A 26,887-nucleotide genomic window follows, 5' to 3' on the forward strand; every position below is an offset into this window, starting at 1 on the left:
TTTTCTTTAGAGATATAATTTCAATTACTATATGTGATCTCTAGAGAAATCGAAACTAATGGTAGTTTCACTCTCTGATATCATAAGCACAAACAAATCATGATTGCTTTATGTTGAGACGATGTAGTATTTGAATGTATATATGTTGAATCTCTATATGCCATAGCCTCTAATGCTATATCATAATCACAAAAAATTGATGATTACTGGTTTCATTTACGATAAATTTTAAAAGTATTTTCGTAATTCACGTCTTCAACGATTTGTTTCTTAGAGGTTTAGTGGTGGCAAGTTCATGGCGGCAGCGGCGATGGTTGAAAGATTATTCATTACATAGAGTTATAGCTTAGAGAGAATCAAATCAGAAATTAGGATTTCAAGTATGAGAGAGAGAGTTTGTATCTAGAAATGTCTTGAAATTTTAAATTGCAAATTCAGGCAGATTATTGATATTTTGCAAAACTAAATTGTAAAACTATTTTTTTGAGTTGACTCAAAAAAGAAGAAATTGTACTCGTTTTAGTTGTACTAGTTATACACATTCTAGTTGTATTCGTTTTAATTGTATTTTTTTTTCTTTTTTGTGAATCTTAGCAACATTGAAGATGAATTTCGATTCAAGATGATAGAGAGCTGATTAAAGAAGAAAATTGATTGAAGATTCTATTTTGTTTTGAAAAAATGAGTTTTTAAAAAATGATTGATGGAAAAGAGGGGAAGAAAACAACCGGCAGATAATTACAATGATATTCAGAAGGAAGAGCATCATGTTCCGTAGATATGAGCATCAAGATAACCATGATCAACTGGCAGATAATCATAATGATGCTCAGGAAAAATAAAAGCATGATTAAGTGGACCCTCATGAGAATCAAGAACATGATCAACAAGGTCATATGTTATAATGATGTTCAACAAGTTCTTTTGAATCAGGAAAATAGAATAATGAACAAGTGAATCTTCATGAGAATCAACTTCAAGCTTAACCTCAACCTCAAGTTCAAGCACCTAAACCACTTCAACTAGATACCTTCGTCTTGGAGATCCAGAAAATATTATAATTCAACTAGATTTCTTCATCTTGCGTGATAATTCAACTAGATTTCTTCATCTTGGAGATCCAGAACCGGAGTAATGACATTTTCATTGTTGAACTTTTGTGAACTTGAGCGCACAATAATGGCATGCCTCAGTATCGAAGTTACTATATATTAGTTGAACGTTCCCATTTACTATACACTAGTTTCTATTAAAACGTTTTTGATATTAACAAAAAGAAAGATTTGGAAGAGTTGAGTTGGGTTTTTCGGTTAGGTGGATATGGATTTGAGATTTAGTGGTTAGATCTGAAAAAAAAAAATGATGGGTTAAAAGAAACATTTTGCATCATTTTCATGTAAAAAATAATGAATTTTAAGTAAATGAAAATAGTCAAAAATACAGGGGTATAATGTGATCAGAATTTGTTTAGTCAGCCGTATCAGAATTTGATCTATGTATAATGTGATTGGCTTCTTGTGGCATTGTGGAGATTATGGCAAAGGAATGAACAACTAATGGGCCTTATATGGGCTAGATAGAAAAATCACTTAGATTTCTAGGTTCTTCTTCTGTTGTTTTAGAAGGCTGATAACATCCAAATCTTTTTTTACTTACAGTTTGCGCATGTGGTATTCCATAAAGCAGCAAATGGAGTCACTGTTGATCCAAGTGCTGAGACTAACTCTGTTAGTAGTGTTTATTTGAGCTAATGATGATTTAATTGTCTTGTGATTTAAGTTTTATTCAGTGTTATCTTTGTGTTTCCATGCAGGTTGAACAAGGCGCCAAAGTGGAGTTACCCTTCTGGCTTGCTCATGAGTTGCATTTGAGACAAGCTGTCTCCATCAACCTTCCTGCATGTTTCGACCACAAGTAAGTTGAGCTTGCTGTAAAATGTTTTTGGATTTGTATTCAACATCTTATTTGCATAGCTCCATTAACTGTTGAAAACTTGAGATAGCCCTCTGAAGCTCTTTCATAGCTTTATGTGTTGGATGCAGGACGAGGCCGGAAATTCAGGCTGATGCAGCATGTGTTGATCTTAGATCACGATCTCCTTACTTCTACGAGTTCGGTTGCAAGTTACAACCATTGTGAAACAAACTGTACTTGAAACCCTTTTAAACCCTTGTGTTTGTGGTTAATTAGTTATCATCTTCTTCTTCAACTGAAACCTCCATTGTTTGTGTTCTTTTACAGTGTACGAAGCAGCTCACTTGTCAATGACAGCCTTCAAGAAATGGAGAACAGGAGGTCCTCGTTTCCAGAGAGCTTCAATACTCAGTAGAAAACGCAAGGAATCTTATTAAAATTGAGGTCCCAAAAAACTCTTTCTTTATTGCTTTATTCCCTTTTATGATTCGAGCTGTTTGTGTGTTGTTCCTATTGTCATATTATTTAGAATCATTTCATCAACTTCATCATACAATAGTGTTTTTAGTGATAAAATATCTCAAAACATGATGTGACAACAAAGAAAATTAGGTTCTCTTTTGCTTATTGCGTTACAGAACAAATTACGTTTTGCTAGAATTGATTAATCAATTCAAACAGCAAATACGTATTATCGGATAATGATTGAATTCAGCGACAACCAGAAATTGAATTAATACTGTGGCTTCTATCCCAAGTATATGAAGATTATGTAGATGGGTGTGCAGGGAGGTGTTGCTCGATTCAAATCAAAACATCTTAATTAGCACCATCACGGGCGTCCATTTTCAGTGTCAGCTTTTGTGTTTACGTTGTATTGTTTGCTTTGGTCGTAGTCGCAGCAATTAATAGACAGACGAACAGGGCCTGAAACATAGTCATGTGGCCATTCATGTTTTAGAATGGCTCTCAAATGAAATTCATATTTTAGTTTTTCTCTTCACGATAAGAGAATATCCATTCTCCTCCCAGTCTTGTTCTTCCATTACAAAAGAACATAATAAACTTTATTGCACTTTTTGAAATTTCCGACAGATCAACACAACTTTATTGCACTTTTGAAATTTGATCTGTAGTGCGCACGACCAATGTTTTATTATACTGTACACATGTTCCAGGATTATAGCTTTGGTCATAATCTCTTTGTAAAAAGAAACTTCATAGTGATTGATTCAACGTAGTAGTTGCTAAGGTTGGAGGGTGAGGTATTGACGAATGGCAAAAGAAAGATAACTTGGAGAGTCGGTCGTTTTTATCTGTAACAACAATTCAGCTTTTATTGAAACTGTCAAAACGATATTGTAGTGTTCTGCATAGTAGTAACTAGTAAATATCTAACAAATAAAATATGAAAGTGTTTGAAGAACACTGAGACCAGATCAAAGGCAATTTTTATAGGAATTGATAAATGAGATGATGCGTATGCGAATTTGGTTCTTTGACCGTGGCAATTCTTAGACCATATACACTTTTTCTTATTCTATTCATATAAAACTATGCACTTTTCAATAAATATCTTGAGATATTTCGAGAATCATAGATCCTTTTATCTCTCTCTCACCCATTTTTATTTGTAAAAAAATCAGAAAAGTGCAGAAAAAACTCTGTTCTTTATTCCTCCTAACCAATCACTGCACACCTTCAACTCACATTTTTTCAGATTCCCCACGCGCCCTGTTCTTCAATGTTCGATAATATACGTGTATTTGAGCTACACGCTCTAGTTATACGCCTGGTGATGAGTCAGAACTGCTTGCCTCCGTGTCCATTTATCATCTTGCCCGGAAGATATTTAGTTACTATAAATATCTAATTTCCCTTGAGTGCGAAAATACAACAAATCATACAAAAACACATACAAAACATATAAAAGAAGAAAATCTCCGGTTGATAAAAACTATTTAAATGAAGAGGAACGGTGAAACTAAGCGGCGGAGGAACGTGGCGGAAGAGGCGGAGCAGGGAGGAGGAGATCCGGCGATGTGGGAGGATCTTGATCGGAATTTCAGACAAGTGCAATCTGTTTTGGACAGAAATAGATCACTTATCCAGCAAGTCAACGACAATCACCAGTCAAGAATGGCAGATAACATGTCCAAGAACGTTGCTTTGATCCAAGAACTCAACGGAAACATCTCTAAGGTTGTTTCTATGTATTCTGACCTCAACACCAATTTCTCATCGGCGTTTCACGGTGGGAAGAACGGTCGCGACGGTGGTGGTGCTACCGGAACCAGAGCTAATTAAATCAACCCTGGTCTTTCTTAGTTGGACCGGCCGGTTTAACATTTCGAATCAGTCGGTTTAACATATGGTCTAAACCAACCTGTTATATAAGTTATGTTATTGCAATGATTGTCGTTAGAATAATCCGTGGGAGAAAACCCATTATATGGGTTATTTTAATTATGGTTTGAGTCTTTTTCAATGTGTCTCTACTGCAATTTCTCTAATAATAAATAAATATTTAGACTTGAACGCTTTTTTTCTGCTATATTTTGAGCCTCTTCTTATTATATGATCTTTGACATTAATGAAGGTTGTTGTTAGATAGTTGCAACTTGAAATAAGTTCGTAACCTATTCGTGATGCAATTTTGATATGACATGTAAAGTGATTTGTTTACAACTGACTTTTCAAAGTGATGTGTGTTGGAGAAGTATCCACGTTGTGATATTCATATGACAATAATAAGCAAACAGATACTGCATGGAACAAATAGACCATTCAGTCACATTTCAGATACACTAGATTGAAGACTATAAGAGCATGGTTTTGGGAAACTGAACCCAATATTAATGAATAATGATGTATACAAACCAATCTTACTTAATCTGATTAAAAGATAACAAAAGTTTGATGTTCCAAAAAGATAAACTATATACAAACCAAACTTTAATAGAGAAAAGTATATGGATCTGATGGGCTTTAGATAGAGTGGACTTTTTTTTTGAACAAAGAGTGGACTTTTGCTTTACATATCTTGGACTGAGACACTCACTGGACCATTGAATTTTGTTTCTTTCATCAGAGATTAAGAAAGTCATATGAACCCTGTAATCTAAAATTAGCAACATCAACCTTTGATTCTTAAGTTAGGTTTGTGGTCTAATAGTCTCGAGATACTCCACTAATGTATATAAAAACCCAATCCAAACCCATACCCAATAGTTTTATGTCAATGAACGTTAGTTTTTAGTCTACTAATCAAACTCCTATAGGTTTTCTTTGGTTTATCTTGTTAATCAATTTTTTTTTATCTCCATTATCAGTTTTGGCCTTTTAGGTAGTACAAATATTGTTTTCTAAACAACAAGATAACTGTGTTTCAAAAAAAAAAAAAAACAACAAGATAACTCAAAGTATGTACACGGAGTTGGTTGAGAACCAATTAAACATATTAACCCATCGAAAAGATTTTAGAAGTATACGTTTGGAGTAGGGGTGTTCAATCCGGATATCGGTTCGGTTTCGGTTCGGTTTTTTCGGTTTTTCGGTGTTTCGGTTTATAAAAATAGCTACCATATTAAAACCATATTTAATATGGCTTGGTTCGGTTTATATACCATCGGTTTTTGGTTTATTCGGTTTTATACCAAAAAACCGTAAATATATTTATCTTTTAAAATATTTTGTGAATTTTACTTTATAAGATTATTTATCGGCTTTAAATATAGTTATAACATGGCGATATTTTGGTTTTTAAATAATTTATTTTTTATTTTTCTATTTAAATAATCAGTAAACATATTTAGTTAATAACAATAATAGTTTTATGGAATAAAAGTAAGAAATATCAGTAATCCATAATACTATTAAACAAAAAAGTAAAAAATATGTTTTTTTAATTTTATAAAAAAAATTTGAACTTAAAATAAAATATTAAATAACTAAAATAAATATTTAAGTAGGAAGATCATACCAATAAAATAAATTAGGTATATATTATTAATTATATTATATAATTTACATATACTTATACTATTATATTTTAATTGATCGGTTTATTCGGTTTATTCGATTTGATCGGTTTATATACCAAACCATATCCATATACCGCGGTTTTTTAAAAATGACATCCATTCGGTATATTCGGTACTACCAAATCCAAACCATTTTTTCTATTTCGGTTCGGTTTGGTTTTAATTGGTTTGGTTTTACCGGATTGAACACCCCTAGTTTGGAGTGTTTTGTTTTCAGTTTATCACTAACCAACTTATAAATGACTGTTAAAAATTTAGTATGTAGTACTTAATCAGTGATAGATTAAGGACCTAATCATAATCATAAGTGGAGTCAACTATTCCAAAAACACTATTTCTATATGTGGTTCAACAAAACTGACTATAGTACAATAATACCAAAGAGATCCATCAGTACAATAATCACAAAGAGATTTGATAGAACGATGTCCACTAGTTGTACAATCATACGGTGATTATTCCACATAGAAAACATGTTCCAGAGACTGAATAATAACATTCCTTTCAATTAATCTTATAAAATCATTTTGAGTAATACAAAAGAGAAGATGATGCAGAGAGAGAGAGCAGATGAGAGATGTCACGTCCCCTCAAAACACACAAATAATAAAACAAAAAAAAAAAAATCACAAACCCCAAAGAAAAACATTTTTTAAAAACTTCTGTAATTTTACAATTTAACCCATCTTCCAGATCGATATTTACACTTCATGCCACTCTCGAATTCACAATCTCTCTTTCTCTATCGATCTCCCATAAAGCTTCCATTTTTATTACTCTCTCTCTCTTGCTAAGGCTGTTTCCGTTTCTGGGTTTTGTCTCTCTCCACTATAGTTACTAGGGTCAGTCTCTCGAGCTTTCGTTCCTCCTACAATGGCGGTCGTGTCTTCTTTCTAAAAAAAGTTCACTTTTTTGCCCTACCTTTCTGCTTTACTTTCAAGCGGGAACAATTAGTGAAAATGTGCTGCGAATTAACTTCTTCAAGCTCGTGAAAGTTTCGATTTTTCTCCAATTTTATTACTTTTACAATAGTTTTAACTTAAGGTTAGGACATTGTTTTGTCTGTCTGTCTGTCTGTTGTGGAGGGGAGTAGATTGGAAGTTAAGTTAGGTTTTTTTTTAGTCATCTCTTGATTTGTAAGTTTGGTTGAGTAGAGAGAGAGAGAGAGATGAATCGGAGTTTTAGGGCACAGGAGTCACGGTTGCTGGATTCAGCAGCGAGGCAGAGGCAACAGCTTAGGGCTTCTATGATGGCTGAGAAAGATGAAGAGCTCTCTTTGTTTCTTGAGATGAGACGGCGTGAGAAGGAGCAGGATAGTCTCCTTCTCAACAACAACCCTGATGAGTTTGAGTCTCCATTAGGCAAAATATTTTAACGCTTTCTAATTTTGTGGAGACAAGACAAGACAAGACAACCCTGATTGATGATGTCTTGATGGTTTTTGTGTAGGTTCAAAGCCTGGGACTTCACCGGTGTTTAACATCTCAAGTGGTGCTGCTCCAGCAAGGAAGACAGGTCCTCCTGATGATTTTCTTAACTCTGAAGGCGACAAAAATGACTATGAATGGTAACACTCTTTAAATTTGTGACGTTTTGGTTCTTTATTTGAGTCTGTGAACACATTCTCAATGTGGTTATTTGAATGTATTTAGCCATCTTAAATACAAGCGGTTTGTGATTGGTATGATAAGTATTATTATTAGTTGCGGTAGTATTGTTATTAGTTGCTGTATGTATAGTAACCTCAAGTTTTTTCTATTCAAGGCCTATGTTGAATCCAGTGAACTTAGTTTTGGCGTTGAGTATGAAACTGTTTGTCTGTGAGGTGTGTCGGTCTTGGGTAACTAAATGCTTACCAATCTGAAAACTTTGCTCTATTCATGTTTTTTTTTCTTAGTAATGCTGAGAAAAGATGTGGAAGTGTTAGTGTAGCGTCTCTTTTATCTCTTCTAAACATTCATCCCTAACTTCTCTCTTTGTCTTTCATAGGCTTCTGACACCTCCAGGTACTCCTCTATTTCCTTCCCTGGAGATGGAATCACATAGGACTATGATGAATCAGACTGGTGATTCAAAGGGCCGTCCTGCTACATTAACTTCTAGGGTAAGAGTGTTATTGCTTACTATCAAAGCATTGATTCTAGATATTAGTGTTATAATTTTGGTAACCTGCGAATTGTATTTTGCCAATAGCTGGCGAATTCATCATCAGAGCCTGCTGCAAGGAACCATCTAACATCTAGACAACCACCAACTTCCTCTTCTAATGGAACAACTCGGAGACCTTCATCATCTGGAGGACCTGGTTCAAGACCCGGATCAGCTGGAGGACCTGGATCAAGACCCGCCACACCCACTGGAAGATCATCATCAACACTTACAACAACTAACTCAAAATCCTCAAGGCCTTCCACACCAACCTCACGAACCACCACCGTCTCCTCAACTACTCGACCTTCTCTGACTAACTCCAGGTCCACTAAGCCTACGCCTCCTATGAGTAGGTCAACAAGTTCATCTAGGCTCACACCTACTGCATCTAAACCAACTACTAGGCCTCCTGGTTCAACAGCTAGATCCACCACTAGCACCACCGCCACAAGATCTGCAGGTCCTTCAAGATCCACCACACCTCTCTCAAGATCCACCGCTAGATCTTCAACACCAACTTCTTCAAGACCCACACTTCCTCCTCCTAAAACCATATCAAGATCATCCACACCAACTCGCCGTCCCCCGAGTGCTGCAACCACTACTACATCAAAGCCATCTCAAATCAAACCTTCTTCTCCAGCGTCAAAGCCAACACCATCTAAAACCACTCCCGCTGCTGCATCACGTGCTCCTTCTCCTACAGTGAGGTCAAGGCCATGGAAGCCATCAGACATGCCTGGCTTCTCACTAGAGACTCCTCCAAATCTAAGAACAACACTACCCGAAAGGCCACTCTCAGCGACGAGAGGCAGGCCAGGAGCTCCAAGCCCTCGTTCTAATTCAGTTGAGCCAGCGGGAGGAGGAAGACCGAGAAGGCAGTCATGTTCACCGTCAAGAGGAAGAGCGCCGATGTACGCTAGCGGCAGCTCTGTCCCTGCGGTTAACCGTGGATATTCAAAAGCTAATGATAATGTTAGTCCTGTCATGATGGGTGCAAAGATGGTGGAGAGAGTGATAAACATGCGGAAACTAGCTCCTCCTAGATCAGATGAAAAGGGCTCTCCTCATGGTAACTTGTCTGCAAAGTCCTCGTCGCCGGATAGTGCAGGATTTGGAAGAACACTCTCCAAGAAGTCCCTTGACATGGCAATAAGACACATGGTGCGTAATCTCATCTCTCTCTCTCTCTCTCTTCCAGAATAGTACTAATAAGACATTTGATGAATCAACAGGATATACGTAGGACCATACCAGGGAACCTGAGACCTCTGATGACCAACATTCCAGCATCTTCAATGTACAGTGTGAGATCTGGACATACTCGTGGCAGACCGATGAATGTTTCAGACTCTCCACTAGCGACAAGCAGCAACGCAAGCTCAGAGATCAGTGTGTACAACAACAATGGCGTTTGCTTAGAAGCAGCTAGCGAGAAGGAAGATGACGCTGGTAGCGAGAGAGGTTGCAGGTCTCCTCCTGCTAGCTTACAAGGGAGATAGATGAAAGAAATGAAGAAATTTGTTAAACCGTTGACCTTTGAGATCCTCTTTGTCTTTATTATTATTATTGTGAGTTGTTCTTTTCACACGATATGTGATGTAGCGTCAGTACTTTCTAACCTGAAGTCGCCTCTATGGTATTGTTGTTATCTGATTGTTTGAGATAATTTAACTACTTTTTAATGATTTCTGATTTGAGTGATGTAATCAAGTATCATCCAACATAACATAACACACATGTGCCCTTACAATATCTCAGCTGTACATATACACAACAATGAAAGAGGGTTTTTATCAAGTAGCAGCAACAGCCTCGGTGGGCTTGGTTTCAGGAACATTCTTTGGAGGAGCAGCTGCCTCTGATGGAGGTTGAGGAGCGAGTTTAAGGTGAGAAGGTGGGTTCTGTTTGAGTTTCAGAAAGATCTGTCTCATCCTTGAGAGGTCTGTTGGCTTGCCAGGCTTAGGACCTTGAATCACAGAGATTGTAGGCTTCTTGGGATCGTCCTCTTTCTTCTTCCCTCTTCTTTTCTCTATAGTTGGAACCTCTTTAGGAACTAGCTCCGCTATTGCCTTCCAGTAGTTCTTGCTTGCTTCCGCGTAAAACTTCTCTTGGGTCTCCACATACAGCTGAAGAGTCCAAAGACAAACAAACGTGTGAGCAATAGGCTTTGAGTTAATCTCTAACGGTTGCCTAATAATATACTTTTTAGAGACAATTCTAGCAAAACCACATGATAACAGCACAGGTTGAGAAACATATGATCAAACTAAGTGGGTAAAGAAGACACCTTTTCTTTCTCCCTGTTAGCTGCTTTGTTGTTTTCACAAGCTAACTCCCTCTTCTTATGGAACTCCTCTTTGAACTGGTTAGCTTCCTCAATTATTTGGTTCCGCAACTCCTTTTCTCTCTTCTCCTTCTCCTCAAGTTGAATTGCATTCTGTCTACACACAACACATAGAGATTAGATCTATACATATGATCACAAGCAACCAAAAGATATAAACTTTGAGGAGAACAACGAGCAAAGCAATCAACTTTGAGATCAACGAGCAGATCTAACCTTCTCCACTCTCTGAGAGCAGCTCCCTCATCAGACTCCATCTCCGAAGGCGGTGGCAAGATAGGACCGTCGTGACCACCGCTTGATCCGTAGACGTCAGCTCCGTTAGAGTAACCGCCGTAATCAGAAGAAGGTGCAGCGAAAACGTCATCGGTGGAGTCATCTACGTGGACAGAACCGTCGTAGGCTGAGACCGGAACGGACTCAGATGCATCGTCTCCTAGTATAACGAACGAATCATCAAATACAGACATCTCCAGGAACAAGATGACAACTTTTGTGTTTCACCGAAATTTTAGCAAAAAAAAAAAAAAAAAAACCTTTTTGAGTTTCAGACCGAACAGTAAGAAAGACGAATCTTTGTTTCGAGTTTCAATCAAAGCTTGTGATTCTGTCTTTATGTAAAATCTTCTTAATGGGCTTTGCCAAAATCATTATTTAGTATTTGGGCCAGGGAGTAAGCATTCCGGGTTTAGGATTGATTTGGTTTAATATGGTTTTGAAGTCAAATAATCAGACAAGGTGAATGCATTTGTTTAATAAATAGTTTGTGTGGTGTTAAAAAAAAAAAGAAAAAATAAATAGTTTGTGTATCAAGGCATCACTAGACTCCAAAACTAAACCAGTCACTAAAACCTAAACCTCGATTCCAGACAAGATCTGCAACTATAGAACTGCAATTTTAACATTGTCCTGCAGTTTCATATCAGATTCCGAATGGAAAAAAGCAGATCAAGTGTTGCGTATCTAACAGATCTAACATGGATCAAACGGATCCAACATATATTTGAATTGTGAAAGTGAATAAAAATTATTTGTTTAAAAATTATTATTTTAAAAAGAAAGATTAAGAGATCTATAAACATTTTTTAAAATATTTATAGAAAAATACAATAGCTACTGAATAAATTGATATATATATATACCTAGCCTCATTTCATTAAAAGAAATAGCCACATTTTGTATCTAGTTTTGACAACTGTATCTATATCATTGTTTTTGGTAGATCTTATAAGACCCATGACCAAAACAAAGAAAAATTGTATACATTATTTATTTAACACTAGTGTGATGTTGCCTGAACCGTATGGAACTAGACATTTGTCTACACAATCATTCAAATCACGAATTGTAAAAAAATAACTTTGGTTAAGAGTTAATCCTGTAATCAAGCCAAATAACTATTTCACCATAAATTATAAACTTATATTTAAGTTTTAAACAAATAGCTCAATAAGACCCACACAGAGTGTTCAAGAAACGATGGGTCATTCAACCTTTATTTACATGCAATACTACTTAAGTCTCTCTCTCTCGTGACTCCTTACTCTCTTTCACTCTCTCTTGAGCTCCTTAGTCTTCCCACCTAGTCCTCTTCTTCTTCTTCTCCCCCTGTAGTTCCTTGACCAGCTCCTCAAGCTCTTCACAGAGCGGTTCTGGAGTCAGCTGAATGATCTCATCATCATCGCCAACACTAACAGCATCTGGTTCCTCATCCTCATCCGAATCACTTATCCATCCTCCACATCCGGAACTCTTGACACCTAAAGAAAGATATTTAACATCAGTAAGAATGAATGATAGAGATAGTTTAATGGCTAATGAGTGAGTTTGTTTATTACCTTCAGCAGGACGTTGTGCAAAGCCTCCTGATGCATCTGCTGCTGGTGATGCATTATATATCACTGATGCTTCTCCTGCTGGTGATGATGAGTCCAAGATATCTGTCTCGCTGGTGGTTGATAAAGCTTCGGTCTGACAAGTCTTTGCACCTGTCTCGGCAACACCTCCCACCAGAGATGTTGAGTTGCTACCGACATCGCCTCTTCCATCCTCAACCTGCTGCTCTTGTTCCTGTAGTACAAACAAAAGATCATGATGCAAGTTAGGTAACAAGCACAGAGAGAGAGAGAGAGAGAGAGAGAGAGAGTAAGAAGAAGAACAAATAAACCTTTTGTTTTTCTTCTAGCTGAGGCGTTGGTTCTTGTCCTCCTGCCTCAACCATCTCCACGTTTTGGTCCTGTCCTGCCTCAACCATCTCTTGGTTTTGGTCTTGTTCGGCCTCAACCATCTCATTGTCTTCTTGTTCTTGTTCTTCAGCATCAGCCATCTCAAGGTTTTGTTCCTCAGCCCTCTCTTCAATCCCATCTTCAGCCAAGTTCTTGTCTTGCTCATCTGACTTTTCAAGGCACTTGTGTAACAGCACCGAGTAACTACACTCTTCGATCAGAAACCACCCTCCCTCGCCATACACCTGAAGTAAAAACACTCTTCAAATCAAAACACTTTCAAGGAAGGGAAGTTAAAAAAAAAAGGAAAGGTTATACCTCAAGCAACTCCTTGATGCAGACATTGATAAGACGCTCCGCAAAGCCAAAAGCTCTCATGGCATCTCGTGCTGCATCCGCTCTCGTCAGTCCAGCCTTCTGCATGAAAAGAAACAACCCATCAGAGATTCACCTAAGAATGAGTTCTAAAGTCATGATCTGTTCAATTCAACCTCTTATGTAATAACAGTAAAAGGCTTTAAAAAGCTTTACCTTTCTCCTTCCTCTAGGCGCCATTACAGCTAATCCTGAAGAAACCCAAGAACAAAAAACTGTTACTTTTCAGTCTACGTGTTCTACAATCAAACACAAACACAAAGAACAAAACAACAAACCATAAAAAGATCGAAACTTTTAGCTCGTTTCCAGAAGCTAAACAGTAGAGACATTTCAAAAGTCGTTAACTTTAAAACGTAGAGATAGCCTAAACTTTCAAAAGATCGAAACTTTTTGCTCGTTTCCAGAAGGTTACAAGATAGAGACATTTCAAAAGTCACAAACTTGAGAGAAGCGTAAAACAACGAAACACACACATCAGGCGTAGATCTAGTTAGTGAGAGAGAGAGAGAGAGAGGAAGCAGCTTACGGCGGTGGTGAAGGAGGAAAGAGACCTAGAGTGTAGAGACAGAGACGTCACTCGCTTCCTTCTTCTCTTTAGAAATCGTTCGCACGAGTGAGAGAAAGAGAGAAACAAAATGTCTATTAAATATATCATTAATTTATTAACTGAATTGTTATTTTATTACTATACTTAACAACCTACCTTTTGCGAATAATAAATTGATACATTTTCTTTGTTTGATTGGTTAAACAAGTTGTTGTTGTTAAATGACACAAATTCTTCTTACATTCATGTACTTAGTTACAAAAATGTCAATTCGTATTAACAAAAAATACTATTTTTCTTAATCTTGACATTTAGAATGAGATTAGATAAAAATATGTGAATACATACATTTAATAAAGAGAGCTCTTTAATTAATGAAATACATTCTTAAAGAGAGGTGGATACCTTTGATGTTATACTGGACTAAAATCTCATTTGGGCCACATCTCAAGCCCAATTTACCTTAGCTGCTGAGAATGTGAAAGTTAGCCCATTGAGCTTCACAATTTATGATTAGTCCTGAAAACGTTTATTAACTCTATAGGAGTATATTGGTTCAGGATCCAAGCAAGTTTGTGGCAGCGGCTGCACTGGTTTCAGGAGAGTCTGGTGGAGCTATTGTGGTGGTGGCTGTGGAGGAAGAGTCTGATTGGTTTATAATATGTGTCTTAGGCTTTCACCAATTATTTTTATTATTATCAATTTAAATTGAACATCTAAAATTTTCACTTTCTGAATTTCTTTGCTGCACGTTTTATTGATATTTTGTATATCTATCAACAATTGATTTCTGGTTCTTTAAGTTTAGTTCCGTCCATCTTTTTTTTGAACCAATTATATTGGTTAACAGTTTCAGTTTTACACGTATTGGCATGATGAAGTTTCTATGGTCATCAGTTTGGCATAATACTTTATTTATAATATAGTTTTGGCTGTTTATGTTTGGACAAATGCTTGAGCTTTGAAGTTTCAAATGTCAGGAGATCTGATAATGATTTCTATTAGAAAGTTTATAAAATCTAGTCGTTTAGGATTCTTTAATTACGAGTTAGTGTTAATTAAAGTCTTTGCTTATGGTCGCACATTCATCGTTTTCAGGTTATTCCAAATGGTGGTTCGGAATTACCAAACCTTGTAACGTTTACTTTCTTTGTGCTTATTATATGATTTTGGTGTATTATTTAACAGCACGGTTAGCCTCAAATACATATCAAGAAAAATAAGAGCATCAGATTAGTAAGTTTTATTTAAGAAAATATTACTTGTTTTATGTTTTCTTTATAAATTGCTTAAAGAAGAATTAAAGGGGATAATCACGCATCTTTTCTTTGTCTGATTGAAAAACAAGCATGTTCTATGAGAAAATGGATGAGACTCATTCTAGGCATTTCCCATGAGAGGAAGGAACATAAGCGTGGGAACTGCGTAGATTAAAGAGGAACATGTCGTGCCACTTTTAATTATCAAAAATTTATTTAAAAAAATGAATGTGGTGCTAAACTTTCTATTACATTATCTTTTGAATATTTATTAGAAGAAGAAAAATGAAGTGAAGAAGGCTTTTGGTGGATAAGGACTTCTTCCTGCAGTGAGATGCCATTTTGTGCTAACATCGGTATTATTCCAAGTTCCAAGTTGTATCCATTTGCTTTGTCAAGTAAAAGTCAAAAAAAGAGTCCGACATACACGAAGAAAGGAGAATATGTTTCCATGTTTCACAACGGATATACATCAAATTGATACGACTTTTTAATATATATATAGCTAATAGCTATTGTACTTTCAATCAGCATAGTTCATTACGATATTGTCACAGTTTCGAACTATGATGCATGCATGGACTGCTGTAATATATCGGGTTGCCGAAGCAACTGCAATTAACGCGAAAAAGAAAGCCTATAAAAATTATAATTTCTTATTTAACGTTTTCGAGCGACATGCTACACCTTACCAATAATTTAACAATCATAAATTATTATTTTGTGTTTACTGAGTTTTTTTGTGTCAACTTTTGTGTTTACTGAGTTATTTTCTATATAGGCTAAATTTCAAAATAAAAAGAGGATAAAACAGAGGTAGGAAAATAGAGAAATTAAGAATGTCCCACCAAGGAATATGTATTTTTATTTAATTTGGTGTTAGATCTCATCCACATGCAAAATAATACTACTTGTCTTCTCCTCTCCGGCATTTATTGAGCATTTTAGGCAGCATGATGTGTTCCCATACCAAACTTTATCCGAACAATGCCATCTAGTCCAAGTTTAGACAATATCTAAAACACATCAGTGGTACAAAAAAAATATTAAGGTTATCAACGAAATAGAAAATATAAATGGTTGTTCATATATTATTGTATGTTAGATTGATGTTATATTACTTTAATGTTTTTCGATTGATTGTTTTTTTCGTTTAAAACAACATCTGATTAACTATGTTCTGACTACTAGATCTTGGACAATTGATGTTTAGATGAGGCTCAACAAAAAACTAAGACTGTAGATCATGGTTTGTGGGTGGGTACCTACTAAAAGACTACAACTCTTTTTTCAGATGTACTCAAATTAAAGTATTAATTGTTAATCATTAAAAACTTGAATTAAAAGAAATAAAAGCAAGAAAAAGAGAGATGCTCAAAAAAAAATTTAGAAGATTGGATAATGGTCGGATAATGCGGCCGGAGACATGCTTCATTCCTAGGAAACCTGTTTCTTTTGTTAGCTAAACTTTTGTTGACTCTCTTCCAACTCTCTTTTTTATTTTATGATTTATTTTTCATAAACAATAGTCAATAGTCATGTGTTTATCCACAAACAATATCATCTACTCCCTCTGTTCTTAAAAGTATGATGTTTTACAGAATTTTGATGTTCCAATATATAAGATGTTTTTATTTTTCGAAGTAACTTTTACTTTATTAAAAACTATATATCCAATCATATTTTAATAGTCTATTTTGTAATTAGTTGAATACAATTAATTTACAATTTTAATGATATTTTCTAGACAAAAAGTAGTTTTTTTAATATGTGTGTTTCTACCTAAACATCCTATTTTCAGGAACAAAAGGAGTATAACCAAACCAAATCCATTATTATCCACGACGATGTAATTGATATAATGTACTTAAACATTTACGAGTATACTACAACTCTATTTAATTAAAGGAAATCCAATAAAACAACAGAAAATGAATTTTAAAATGAACATTTTTGATAATCGCAGTGATTATTATATGTAGAGATGTAAATAAAAGTGAAAACAAAATAAAAAATAAAGGTAGTTGATGAGGGCCCATCAAAATGGATTAATCAGCGGCGTAGATAAACGTGAATGCTAATCACCGTTCCAGCTGTCTTGCCACGTAGGTATTTGTTCTAGAACCGTTTACTGGTTCTGTTTTGACCACCTGGCAGTTCATACCGATAAGAGTTGGACCCAAGTTGGTGATGCACATGTGACATGACGAATCACACGTGTCCTTTTCTTATGCGCGAGATCACCTGATTGGTCACCAAAACGGATGGAAGCCAGGTCCCTATCATATAGTATTTTAATGGAACAAAGGATTTTAATATATAATTTTTTCCTAGTTTTGGGGAAAATAAAATAAAACAATAACGACCGTTTAAAATGATCAAACATTTTTTTGGTGAAAAATGATCAAACATTTCCAAGTCAACAATGATAGAAAACAGAAAATGGTTTGATAATCTAAGTACATGGTGTATTAGTGTACGTTGATTTTTCAACCATATATTCAAATAACGTGGAATTTCAAGTGTTTTGCTTATATGTTTTAGCCAGTTTCAACCATCCATTGGTGATCTTTTTCTTGATAAAACGCTATTACGTAATAAGAAAAAGCACCAAACAATTAATCTTTACATTTTGTTCTTTCTACGGGTATATACGCGCGAGGGTCACTGTTTTTCTTTTCGTATAAATAACGTTTGGACAGAAAACAATGTATAAGGAAGAAGACTATGTATAAAGGCGAAAAAGATTTAAAAAGAGTAGGAAAGACTTATCGTAAACTTGAAAGGAATTCTAACAAGTAACACATTTTCCTTTTATACTTAGTTATATAAACCCATCATATCTTATAACCGTTCAAAAAGATGAATACTTTTCGAATAACTCAATATTTGTTTTTTTCCACAAAAGAAACTAGTATTATGTATTGAAATATACGTTTCTAGGAAATGATTATTCAAAATACGAGTTAACGTGAGTTATATGAGATTAAAATTCTTTTCTAATATTTTCGTTATGTGTTTGCATGTAAAATAAAAGTTTTAAGAAAATTACTATACATTTTTGGTAAAGCAGTGAGGTGTTAGAGCATCTCTAATGTAAAACACCATTTTTTCCTCCAAAATGGAGTAAAAGTGAAAATTGAGTAAAATTGTTCCAATCCTACTCCATTTCCCATTCTATAATGGAGTGATGAACAAACAAAAAATAGATTACTCCATTTATGGAGTAAACTTCATTATGAAGTGAGATATGAGATTGAGTTGGAGCATTCTTTACTCCATAATCACTTTTACTTTATTTTAGAGAAAAAAATGGAGTAGGAATGAAGATGGCCTTAATCAGAGAAAAATGAAAGACATATTATAGAATGACCAAAATAAATACAATGTTATGTTTTTATTGAATCGATGGTTGCTTGTTTCAGATGATCATCTTATATTTGATGGTCTATATAAAAAGAAGATATCATTGATATCTAAATGGAATATATTGCGAGTCTTTATCTATCAGACTATCACTAACCGAATATGTGGATGAGATAATATTCTTATATATGTACTATGAACTAAATTTGTTTCCCCTCTAAGGATGTCTTATTTAGTTATTTGAATTCAAAGTTAAGGAAGGAATAAAGAAGCAGCCTATGAAAGATAGAAGAAGAAGAAGACAATCTACAAACTCCTCTGCATACTTTTCATATGTTTTAAAGTCTTAAAGGTAATAGTTGTGACTAGTATGACTACAAATAAGTGAATAATGGAACTTATGATCGACGTACACGCTAAAAATAACTGAACCGTACATCTACTATTAATCAAATTCAACTATCCTTTGGTCTGCCGTAAAAATAACATAAACATCCACTAATCTTATGGTCACAAATTAAGTCGAGTGCATGCACTTAAACTTATTCGGGTAAATCCCAAACATTAGTAGTCTTATTCAATAAAACCCCTTATTATCACGGATCATACATAAATAAAACCATCATCGAGATGGAATATTGATCTTGAAGAAAAAGAAAAACCAAAGTCAAAGGAAACGACAGCTTCCTAGTAATAACTATTTGAAAGGAAATTAAGACCAAACTCCAACCTTCATCACATTATGTTGGATAAGCTTGGCATCTATATAATATATTCCTTTTACTTCTTCTGTCCATGTGCCCTTTCCTTTTGTTTTTATTCATACCACGGCACCGTCTAAATGCTACACTAAATAGTCACCTAATTCTTTTGTTTTATCGTTCGCACACTAATGACTATTTCTTTGCGTTTTAAATATTAGTTATTACCATACGACGCAGGGAGAAAAGGAAAATAATACAGTAGTAGTTTAGGATACATTCGCCAAACAAGCAAACGCATCTCTCAAACACTGGTGGCTCCACTCTTTTTAGTAACAAATCCTGATCTTTTGAGCTTATAAATATATAGTCTTTACACTTTTGTAAAGACATGTTTGATAAATTGAAAAAAGCCGAAGAGAGAGTTTACTCAATTTATTTAATTAATGTTCAAGTTTCGAATCAACGATACACGGACACCAGAATTACTTTTTTCCTTGATCTTTACAGAATCTAAGCCTTTTGGCTTTCAAATTTCTAGGCCCGTTCCGTCACTTCGCAAGTAAAGAATTCCGCATTGTTTTGCTTGTTTTCATGTTTAGCTATACATATGGTTAGATTAGTTCAAATATGATACCACTGAATTGATATATATACAATATATATCAAAGGGTGATTTATGTTCGGTTAATAAACTTTTTTTTTGTAACAATGTTCGGTTAATGAACATGTTAATGTTAGATGTACATATAGAACTATATTTTTATGTAAACTTATATAGCTTCATGTAACTGGTATATATGATGATTCAAAACATCAACTGCATGATTGGTTGGTTGATTGTGTAATTATACTGTACATTCCTAACTATTATTATATTCAACAATTAACTTTGTTTTGATAAAAAAAAATTATAGCTTGTAAACTTTGCAATTGTGGTTTTAAGAAGAAAAAAAGTTTATGGTCAAAAATATAGAACTAAAGTTTTAGTGGGATCTGCTCGAATTAAGTGACAACGAAAACGCATTATTGACTTTCAAAACTTTGTAACTGCATAGATTTTATACATATGTCAATAATACAGCCTTATTTTGATATCGCATATATCAACCAAATCAAACTTTTATATAATTATTATGACTACAAATATATTAGTTGACAAAAATTGTGTGTAACATGTTACCTTTTTTATAATTTGACTTTCTTAAAGTCGAATAACGAAATGGTTGTTCTAATATAAAAATGTAGAACTGAGGGTTTCAGTGGGATATGCTCATAAGTGACAACCCATAACGCATTATTGACTTTCAAAATTATGTAACTGCAAAAAATTTATAATCATGTCAATCCAACCTTATCGCAAATATCATCTAACCAAACTGTTTGATATTTATAAAATATCTATTTATACGTTGACAAAAAATGTATGTAATATGTTACAAATCATATTTATAATTTGACTTTCTTAAAATAAAACAACTAAAAATGCTATAATATGCCTAAACCAAACATTCTTATAGCTAGAATATGCTTATAATATTTGGTTTAGGCATATTATAGCAAAGTATATCCGCTACTTAATATTTTTGTAAACAATCAGAAGAATAATTGCGATAATATGCCTAAACAAGACATTATGATGAAAAAGCTTCCTACAGTATAGATTAAAGTTTATCCACGCCTTGAAGCCAAAAATAAAATGCTTAATCCATAAATTAATCTATTTTATCTAAAAATAATAAACAACAAAAATTTACCGAAAAAAATATTCAAATAGTTAAAGAAAAAAAAGAGACCGCGTCTCACGTTGACTTTCAAAATCCCCGCGCCGGTATAATTCCACACGCCTTTTCTTCCTTCCCTATCCATTAACTTCTCTATATATATACTTCTCGTAAACCTTCTCTACTCATCAAAACAAATTTTAGAATATATTTTTTTAAATAACAATAATCAAAACAGAGAGAAGAAAAAAAAATGGTTGATACAGATTGCAAGAGGAAGCTGGTGTCACCGGACTTACCTACCAAGCTCCACGTCACCATCCCTTCGCCGTTCAAGCTCCCCGTCTCATCCCCCATCTCCTGCTCCGCTCCTTCCTCTTGCTCCGCCTACGAGCTCTACCTCCGTCTCCCCGAGCTCAGAAACCTCTGGTCATCACGTGACTTCCCTCGCTGGTCGCATGAGCCTATCCTCAAACCGTCTCTCCAAGGTTTAGAGATCACTTTCAGATTGGTCTTAGCCGTTTGTTCCGACAATAGACCGTACATCAACCACCGCGAATGGAACCGACGGTTGGATTCGATCCTCACGTGTCAGATCAAACTCATATCATCCATCTCCGAAGAAGATGAAGCAGCTCCTGTCGGGAATGAACGAAGCACTCTCAGCTTGCTACCACAGCTAGCCACGTGGCGTAAGTCAGAAGCCTTTGGGAAGAAGATCTTATCCACGATCGATAAGGAGATGAGGTTCTCTAAGTACACGCTCGGTCTCGGTGAACAGAACATCTCCGGGAAACCTAATCTCCAATACGACGCCGTTTGCAGACCGAACGAGTTATACAGCCTCAGGAATAATCCTTACGCGGATCATATCGATAACAACGAGAACGAAACGTTATACATCCTTCACCAAATCATAGAGTCATGGCTCCACGTGTCTTCAAACCTCTTGAAACGTATCAACACGAGTATTGATAAAGGGAGGTTCGGTGAAGCGTCGAGAGACGTCTACTTGGTGGAGAGTATATGGAAGCTTCTTATTGAGGTAGAAGATCTTCACCTCCTGATGGATCCTGAAGACTTTCTTAAACTCAAGAAGCAGTTGCATATCAAGACGGCCGGTAAAAACGACGCGTTTTGTTTCAGGTCGAGAGGTTTGGTGGAGGTCATGAAGATGTCTAAAGGTTTGAGGGAGAAGGTGCCGTTTGTGTTGGGCGTTGAGGTGGATCCCACGGGAGGACCGAGGCTGCAAGAGGCGGCGATGAGGCTTTACGCGAGGAAGGGAGAGGAGTGCGATAAGATTCATTTGCTTCAAGGGATGCAAGGTGTGGAAGCTGCGGCGAAGAGGTTCTTCTTCGCGTATAAGCAGGTGGTTGCGGCGGTGATGGGGAGCGCGGAGATGAACACGGAGTGTGACTCGGTGAGGCAGATATTCATGGAGCCGACTTATTTCCCGAGTCTTGACGCGGCGAAGACGTTCTTGGGAGAGTTCTGGAGCCACGTTGGGTGATGAAAGAAAGGAGGAACATAACAATTCTTTTAAATACCGCTTTTTATTTTTATATAAATTGGTGATTAGATGTAACTTCATGAAATTTTGGAATATTTGAATACAATTCATTTTATACGATCCACGATTTTTCTTATTAGGACAAACAAGAATCGCAATCTATGTCTGAGAATTCATACAAGACTTACGATTAAAGCAGATAAGAAAATTTTATGCTCATTTATATGCATAAAGTACCAAAAAGATCGCAAAATCTAGACGTATCAGAATCGGATCCAGTAACTCAACTTTGTTGAAAATCACCATTCAACCACTATACCACAAGACAATGTGTGTTCAGGACAGGATCGGTCATATTCTTAATCTATAAACTGAGTGGTTGATTAACGAGTAAAACTAAGCATTTCCAACCTCCACTCTATTTTTCACATTAAAATATAGTTTAAAGTAAATATGTTTTAGTGGTATATTTTATTTTCACTTTTATATTAATGTAAAAACGAGTTTACTCTATATATGAAGTAAGTTGTTTATTTTTTGTTCATGATTCTATTTTACACCTAAATTAGAATATCATTAAGATATAACTTAACTCTATTATGGAATTATTAATTATATTTTAGAGTGAAAAATATAATTAACAATCTGAAATAGTCTAATCCTCAACAAATTACCACTTATCTTTTTAAGTGTTAGTATTTGGACTATACTAGAAAAAACACAATTCCACTATCATAAATGAAACAAAAATAACAATTATCTAGTCAACTAGATGCGGTTCAATACCATGATGGGTGGCTAAACAAAAATCCTATAATATATAGCAAAACATATCTTTAGCCTAGATCTATATTTGACCCTAAATGTTCTATAAAATGAGTTTGGTCGCAAACCATCTCCATTTTTAGACGAAGATACATGGTTTCAATATATTTGAATTTTTTTTAATCTATTTTACAATGATACACTGAAAATATTTCTTCATTTATTTTTTAAAAATTTTCTATTTAAGAGAAAAGCAGAAGAAACCATTATAGATGATCTAAGAAAAATCATAAAAAGAACAGAGACATGTAAGAATGTAGAATCAGCATCAATGTATAAACCAACCAGATATACATGTGTGAAACTGCTTTGATCAAAAAATTGATTTCTCCACGAATTTCTAAAACGACCATCAATCTCGGCACTGAAAGGTGAAAGCAGACAATTTAGCAATACAGTAAAACGAAACTGAAACCAAATGATTAAAGACTAGTCCATAATCTTTTTTTCGTCAGTCCAATAATACACATGATGGGCCTATTTTTCGGCCCATTAATGGCTAATACACTACCCCTTCTTCTTCCATCGTAAGCCCTAAATCTCCCCTCCACAACAGACTCGCGCCCTTTGCCGTTAACCGAATCTCAGAAACCTCAACCATGGCGGCGGCGAACGAGCACACCGTCCTACAATTCGCGACTCCGTCGTCGACAACCTCCGCGACTACCTCCATCCTCACGGCGAGGATCCACCCCCTCGTGATCTTCAACGTCTGCGATTGCTTCGTGCGACGTCCCGACTCAGCCGAACGAGTCATCGGCACTCTCCTCGGATCCATCCTACCCGACGGAACCGTCGACATCCGCAACTCGTACGCCGTCCCTCACAACGAATCTTCCGATCAGGTTCGAATCGATCTGTTTGTTAGATTGCGAGAATGTGAGATGAAACGTTTCGTATTGATACAGGTTGCTGTGGATATTGATTACCACCACAACATGTTAGCGTCGCACCTTAAGGTGAATCCCAAGGAGATAATCGTTGGCTGGTACTTTCTCACGTGATTAGGCATTGGATTGGATCTTAGCTGATAGAGAATTAGAGATAATGTATTTGATCTGATGATGATGATGATGTATGTAGGTATTCAACTGGTCTTGGTGTGAATGGTGGTAGTGCTTTGATTCATGACTTCTACGCTAGGGAAGTCACCAACCCTATTCATTTGACTGTGGACACTGGTTTTACTAATGGTGAGGGTGCTATCAAAGCCTTTGTATCTTCAAACCTTTCTCTTGGCGATCGTCAGCTCGCTGCACAGTTTCAGGAGGTTCCTGTTGATCTCCGTATGGTCGAGGCTGAGAGGGTCGGATGTGAGTATGGCTAGAGACGATATTTAAAGATTGTCTCTTTAATGATTGTGAATGAGTTGAGGATCTTAGCTTTATCGTTTTTGATTCTGCAGATGATGTTCTCAAGGCAACAGCGGTTGACAAACTCCCAAATGACATGGAAGGAATGGAGCTAACGATGGAGAGGCTGTTGAGTTTAATCAACGATGTCTACAAATATGTTGACAGCGTCGTGGTGAGCTTGTTTGTTATACGCTTTAAAGCTAAAGCAGAGAGTCTATTTATCCACCGTGTATGATCTTTGTTGTATATTTTTTTGATGAAATTTCTCAGGAAGGTCAAACACCTCCAGACAACAACATAGGACGATTCATTGCAGAGGCTGTAGCCTCGCTTCCCAAATTACCCCCACAAGTCTTTGATAACCTTGTGAATGATAGTCTCCAGGTAGAAAAAAAAAACTCTTAGCAGTAAAAACAAGTTATACATGTGATTGTAAGTTCGTAACTAATAGATTGGGTTTTGTGCTGTTACAGGACCAATTGCTTTTGCTGTACCTGTCGAGCATAACAAGGACACAGTTGAGTCTAGCGGAGAAGCTAAACACAGCTGCTCAAATGCTGTAATTGAGCTTTTGAACACACAAGGTTTTGCTGAAAATGAGGAATGTTGCTTTTGGTTTCAATGTTTTTTTTTTGACAAAAAGTTCGTGTAAGATTCAGTCTCGAGTATGGATGGTGTAGCGTCATAAGACTTTCGGATTCGAGATAGTAAAACAAACACGTCGTGTTGATATGAAGTTCAGAACAAAACAATAATAACACTAAAACATACAACAACGTTCATGAATATTTGTTTTCGCCTTAAAGATGCACAATATATTATAGAAACATTACGGTCTCTCTCAGCATACGTGAAAAATGTTTTATATACGGCCGTTTATATCACACTTAACAATATGCGTAGGCCGGTGTGTAGATGGGGTCAATAAAGGCATGCATGCACTTGTAATGAAAATGAGCAACTTGCATACAGTCTTCACATTAATCTAACTTATCATTCCACTTCACCCACCTTTACTCTAATGGTTATCGGTCACCATAGCCTCGCACTTTTCTTTTCTTTACCAAAATAGCGTCATACCTATTAGCCAATATATTGATAATCACTTTTATAGTAGTAGAGGCCTGCTAAGCTGCTGTAGTATGTCACATGGATCTCGATGGAAATTATTTAGAAACTGATTTTTAATGAGAAATTTAACATTTTAGAACCCTATTTACGATTATCTGAATAAATCTCATGATTTTTACCAACTGAACTCCTTTTCAATGTAAGGTAATACATGCATGCATGACTCAATGGCTAGCTACAACTATATCAATCTCAGTTGGACTTTTCAACACGGTCGCCCTTTATATATGTAACCAAAATAATTATAAAAATGCACATATGTGTAACCAAATGAACCACCCATCAATGGTCCCGTGATAGATTTATCATCATGATCTCCATTCAAAGTATACTAGCTACATGGTCCCGTTTTAAACTTAACGATTCAGACACTTCATTTGTAAGTGATACAACATTTATAGTCGGTAATATCTAAAACACAAACTTGACTATCGAAATATCTCCGTTTATGTTGGTGCATGTACAAAAGAGAAACAAACGACGAACATACGGAGTGACGTGTAAATGTTAGACTAATGCATAACCCAAAATTTGTAGTTCTATAATATATCAAGACCGGTTGGGCAAAGCGAAATGAAACATCCGCCTCAATTATTCAATTTTTTTGAAGAAATTTTGAATAGATAAAGATCCATAAATTGTAAAAAAAAATTATTAAAATCTTTATTAAATTGTTTACGGTTCCCAAAATTTTAGGATCGGTTAAATTCATATTGACACAGTTGAAAACATTGTTTTATTTTAAAACATATCATTGTTAGTTATCCTAGAATTATAGCTATTTAGCTTATTTTTAATGGTCCGTTTTATATCTATATATGTCACAATCAATCCCTCGTATAGTAGTTGCACTAGTAGTGGTGATTATGCTTATATTTTCATATAAAAGTAATGATGTTAGCTGTCATGAACACATTTGATATTCAATGTATTTTGGAAAACTATTATACTAGCTTGTTACTAGAGGGTTGGATTCTTTCTTTTGTCACCAATTTAGGTTTGGATTCGATGCATTTACATGACATAATGAGTTCCGATATTTTAAACATAAATATTTTGTCTATTAATTATCAAGCAACAACAATACTAATTTTGATTATCCGGAACCAAAAAGATGCAGACGGCAGTTAAATACATTCCATAGTCTACGGTGCAACAATCAAAAGGCACAGCTTGTAAAGAAAAATATACATATATTATAATTGGAACTTTGTTATGTATTCGGATGAACTTAAAGCGTAAAAATATGAGAGGAAATTAATTATTGAGGGAAAAGTTTTTTTTGTCTATGTGATTTCATTTAATTAATTTTGTGAAATTTTTTTACAAACATTATTAAAAAATACCAAAACTCGATGCAATTAGCAATGAAGAACAAGAGGAGAATATTATATCAATGATCAGATGTCCC

The 26,887-nt window shown here is 35.4% G+C and overlaps 6 protein-coding genes, 1 long non-coding RNA gene and 1 pseudogene across 9 annotated transcripts; 6 read left to right on the plus strand and 2 right to left on the minus strand.

Annotated features, from left to right (window-relative positions):
* Window positions 1–780: 780 nt before the first annotated feature.
* On the plus strand, window positions 781–2,695 carry LOC103867755 (annotated as a pseudogene).
* Window positions 2,696–3,463: 768 nt separating this feature from the next.
* Window positions 3,464–4,458, plus strand: LOC103866985 (protein EARLY FLOWERING 4). Its single transcript, XM_009145008.3, has one exon. It carries the CDS (start codon window positions 3,880–3,882, stop codon window positions 4,219–4,221), a length of 342 nt encoding a protein of 113 aa, XP_009143256.1. The 5' UTR covers window positions 3,464–3,879; the 3' UTR covers window positions 4,222–4,458.
* A 2,667-nt stretch (window positions 4,459–7,125) lies between these two features.
* Window positions 7,126–9,817, plus strand: LOC103866987 (mucin-17). Its single transcript, XM_009145010.3, has 5 exons — window positions 7,126–7,318; window positions 7,407–7,524; window positions 7,947–8,061; window positions 8,151–9,272; window positions 9,344–9,817. The coding sequence occupies exons 1-5, from the start codon at window positions 7,126–7,128 to the stop codon at window positions 9,608–9,610; spliced, it is 1,815 nt and encodes a 604-aa protein (XP_009143258.1). The 3' UTR covers window positions 9,611–9,817.
* Window positions 9,775–11,037, minus strand: LOC103866986 (clathrin light chain 2). Its single transcript, XM_009145009.3, has 3 exons — window positions 10,672–11,037; window positions 10,399–10,552; window positions 9,775–10,237 (listed from the first exon to the last, which is right to left on the minus strand). The coding sequence occupies exons 1-3, from the start codon at window positions 10,923–10,925 to the stop codon at window positions 9,905–9,907; spliced, it is 741 nt and encodes a 246-aa protein (XP_009143257.1). The 5' UTR covers window positions 10,926–11,037; the 3' UTR covers window positions 9,775–9,904.
* Window positions 11,038–11,834: 797 nt separating this feature from the next.
* LOC103866988 (protein bfr2) lies at window positions 11,835–13,721 on the minus strand. Of its 3 annotated transcripts, none has more exons than XM_009145012.3 (6): window positions 13,585–13,721; window positions 13,212–13,246; window positions 12,999–13,094; window positions 12,623–12,925; window positions 12,294–12,525; window positions 11,837–12,215 (listed from the first exon to the last, which is right to left on the minus strand). In XM_009145012.3, the coding sequence occupies exons 2-6, from the start codon at window positions 13,233–13,235 to the stop codon at window positions 12,025–12,027; spliced, it is 846 nt and encodes a 281-aa protein (XP_009143260.1). In that variant the 5' UTR covers window positions 13,236–13,246; window positions 13,585–13,721; the 3' UTR covers window positions 11,837–12,024. The 3 variants fall into 3 exon arrangements, with proteins under 3 accessions (XP_033146962.1, XP_009143260.1, XP_009143259.1); XM_009145011.3 differs by having other exon boundaries at window positions 12,999–13,097; XM_033291071.1 differs by lacking the exon at window positions 13,585–13,721 and having other exon boundaries at window positions 11,835–12,215; window positions 13,212–13,250.
* A 260-nt stretch (window positions 13,722–13,981) lies between these two features.
* Window positions 13,982–15,262, plus strand: LOC117133922. Its single transcript, XR_004457992.1, has 2 exons — window positions 13,982–15,049; window positions 15,140–15,262. It is a non-coding gene; the product is annotated as an uncharacterized LOC117133922 (long non-coding RNA).
* A 3,043-nt stretch (window positions 15,263–18,305) lies between these two features.
* Window positions 18,306–22,287, plus strand: LOC103866989 (nematode resistance protein-like HSPRO2). Its single transcript, XM_009145013.3, has one exon. It carries the CDS (start codon window positions 20,909–20,911, stop codon window positions 22,163–22,165), a length of 1,257 nt encoding a protein of 418 aa, XP_009143261.1. The 5' UTR covers window positions 18,306–20,908; the 3' UTR covers window positions 22,166–22,287.
* Window positions 22,288–23,514: 1,227 nt separating this feature from the next.
* On the plus strand, window positions 23,515–25,081 carry LOC103866990 (eukaryotic translation initiation factor 3 subunit F). The gene is made up of 6 exons (XM_009145014.2): window positions 23,515–23,835; window positions 23,899–23,978; window positions 24,074–24,303; window positions 24,396–24,517; window positions 24,616–24,729; window positions 24,819–25,081. The coding sequence occupies exons 1-6, from the start codon at window positions 23,590–23,592 to the stop codon at window positions 24,906–24,908; spliced, it is 882 nt and encodes a 293-aa protein (XP_009143262.1). The 5' UTR covers window positions 23,515–23,589; the 3' UTR covers window positions 24,909–25,081.
* The last annotated feature ends 1,806 nt before the right edge of the window (window positions 25,082–26,887 follow it).

This window comes from Brassica rapa, chromosome A05, assembly GCF_000309985.2.
Source record: "Brassica rapa cultivar Chiifu-401-42 chromosome A05, CAAS_Brap_v3.01, whole genome shotgun sequence".
In the NCBI taxonomy this organism is placed as follows: Eukaryota; Viridiplantae; Streptophyta; class Magnoliopsida; order Brassicales; family Brassicaceae; genus Brassica; species Brassica rapa.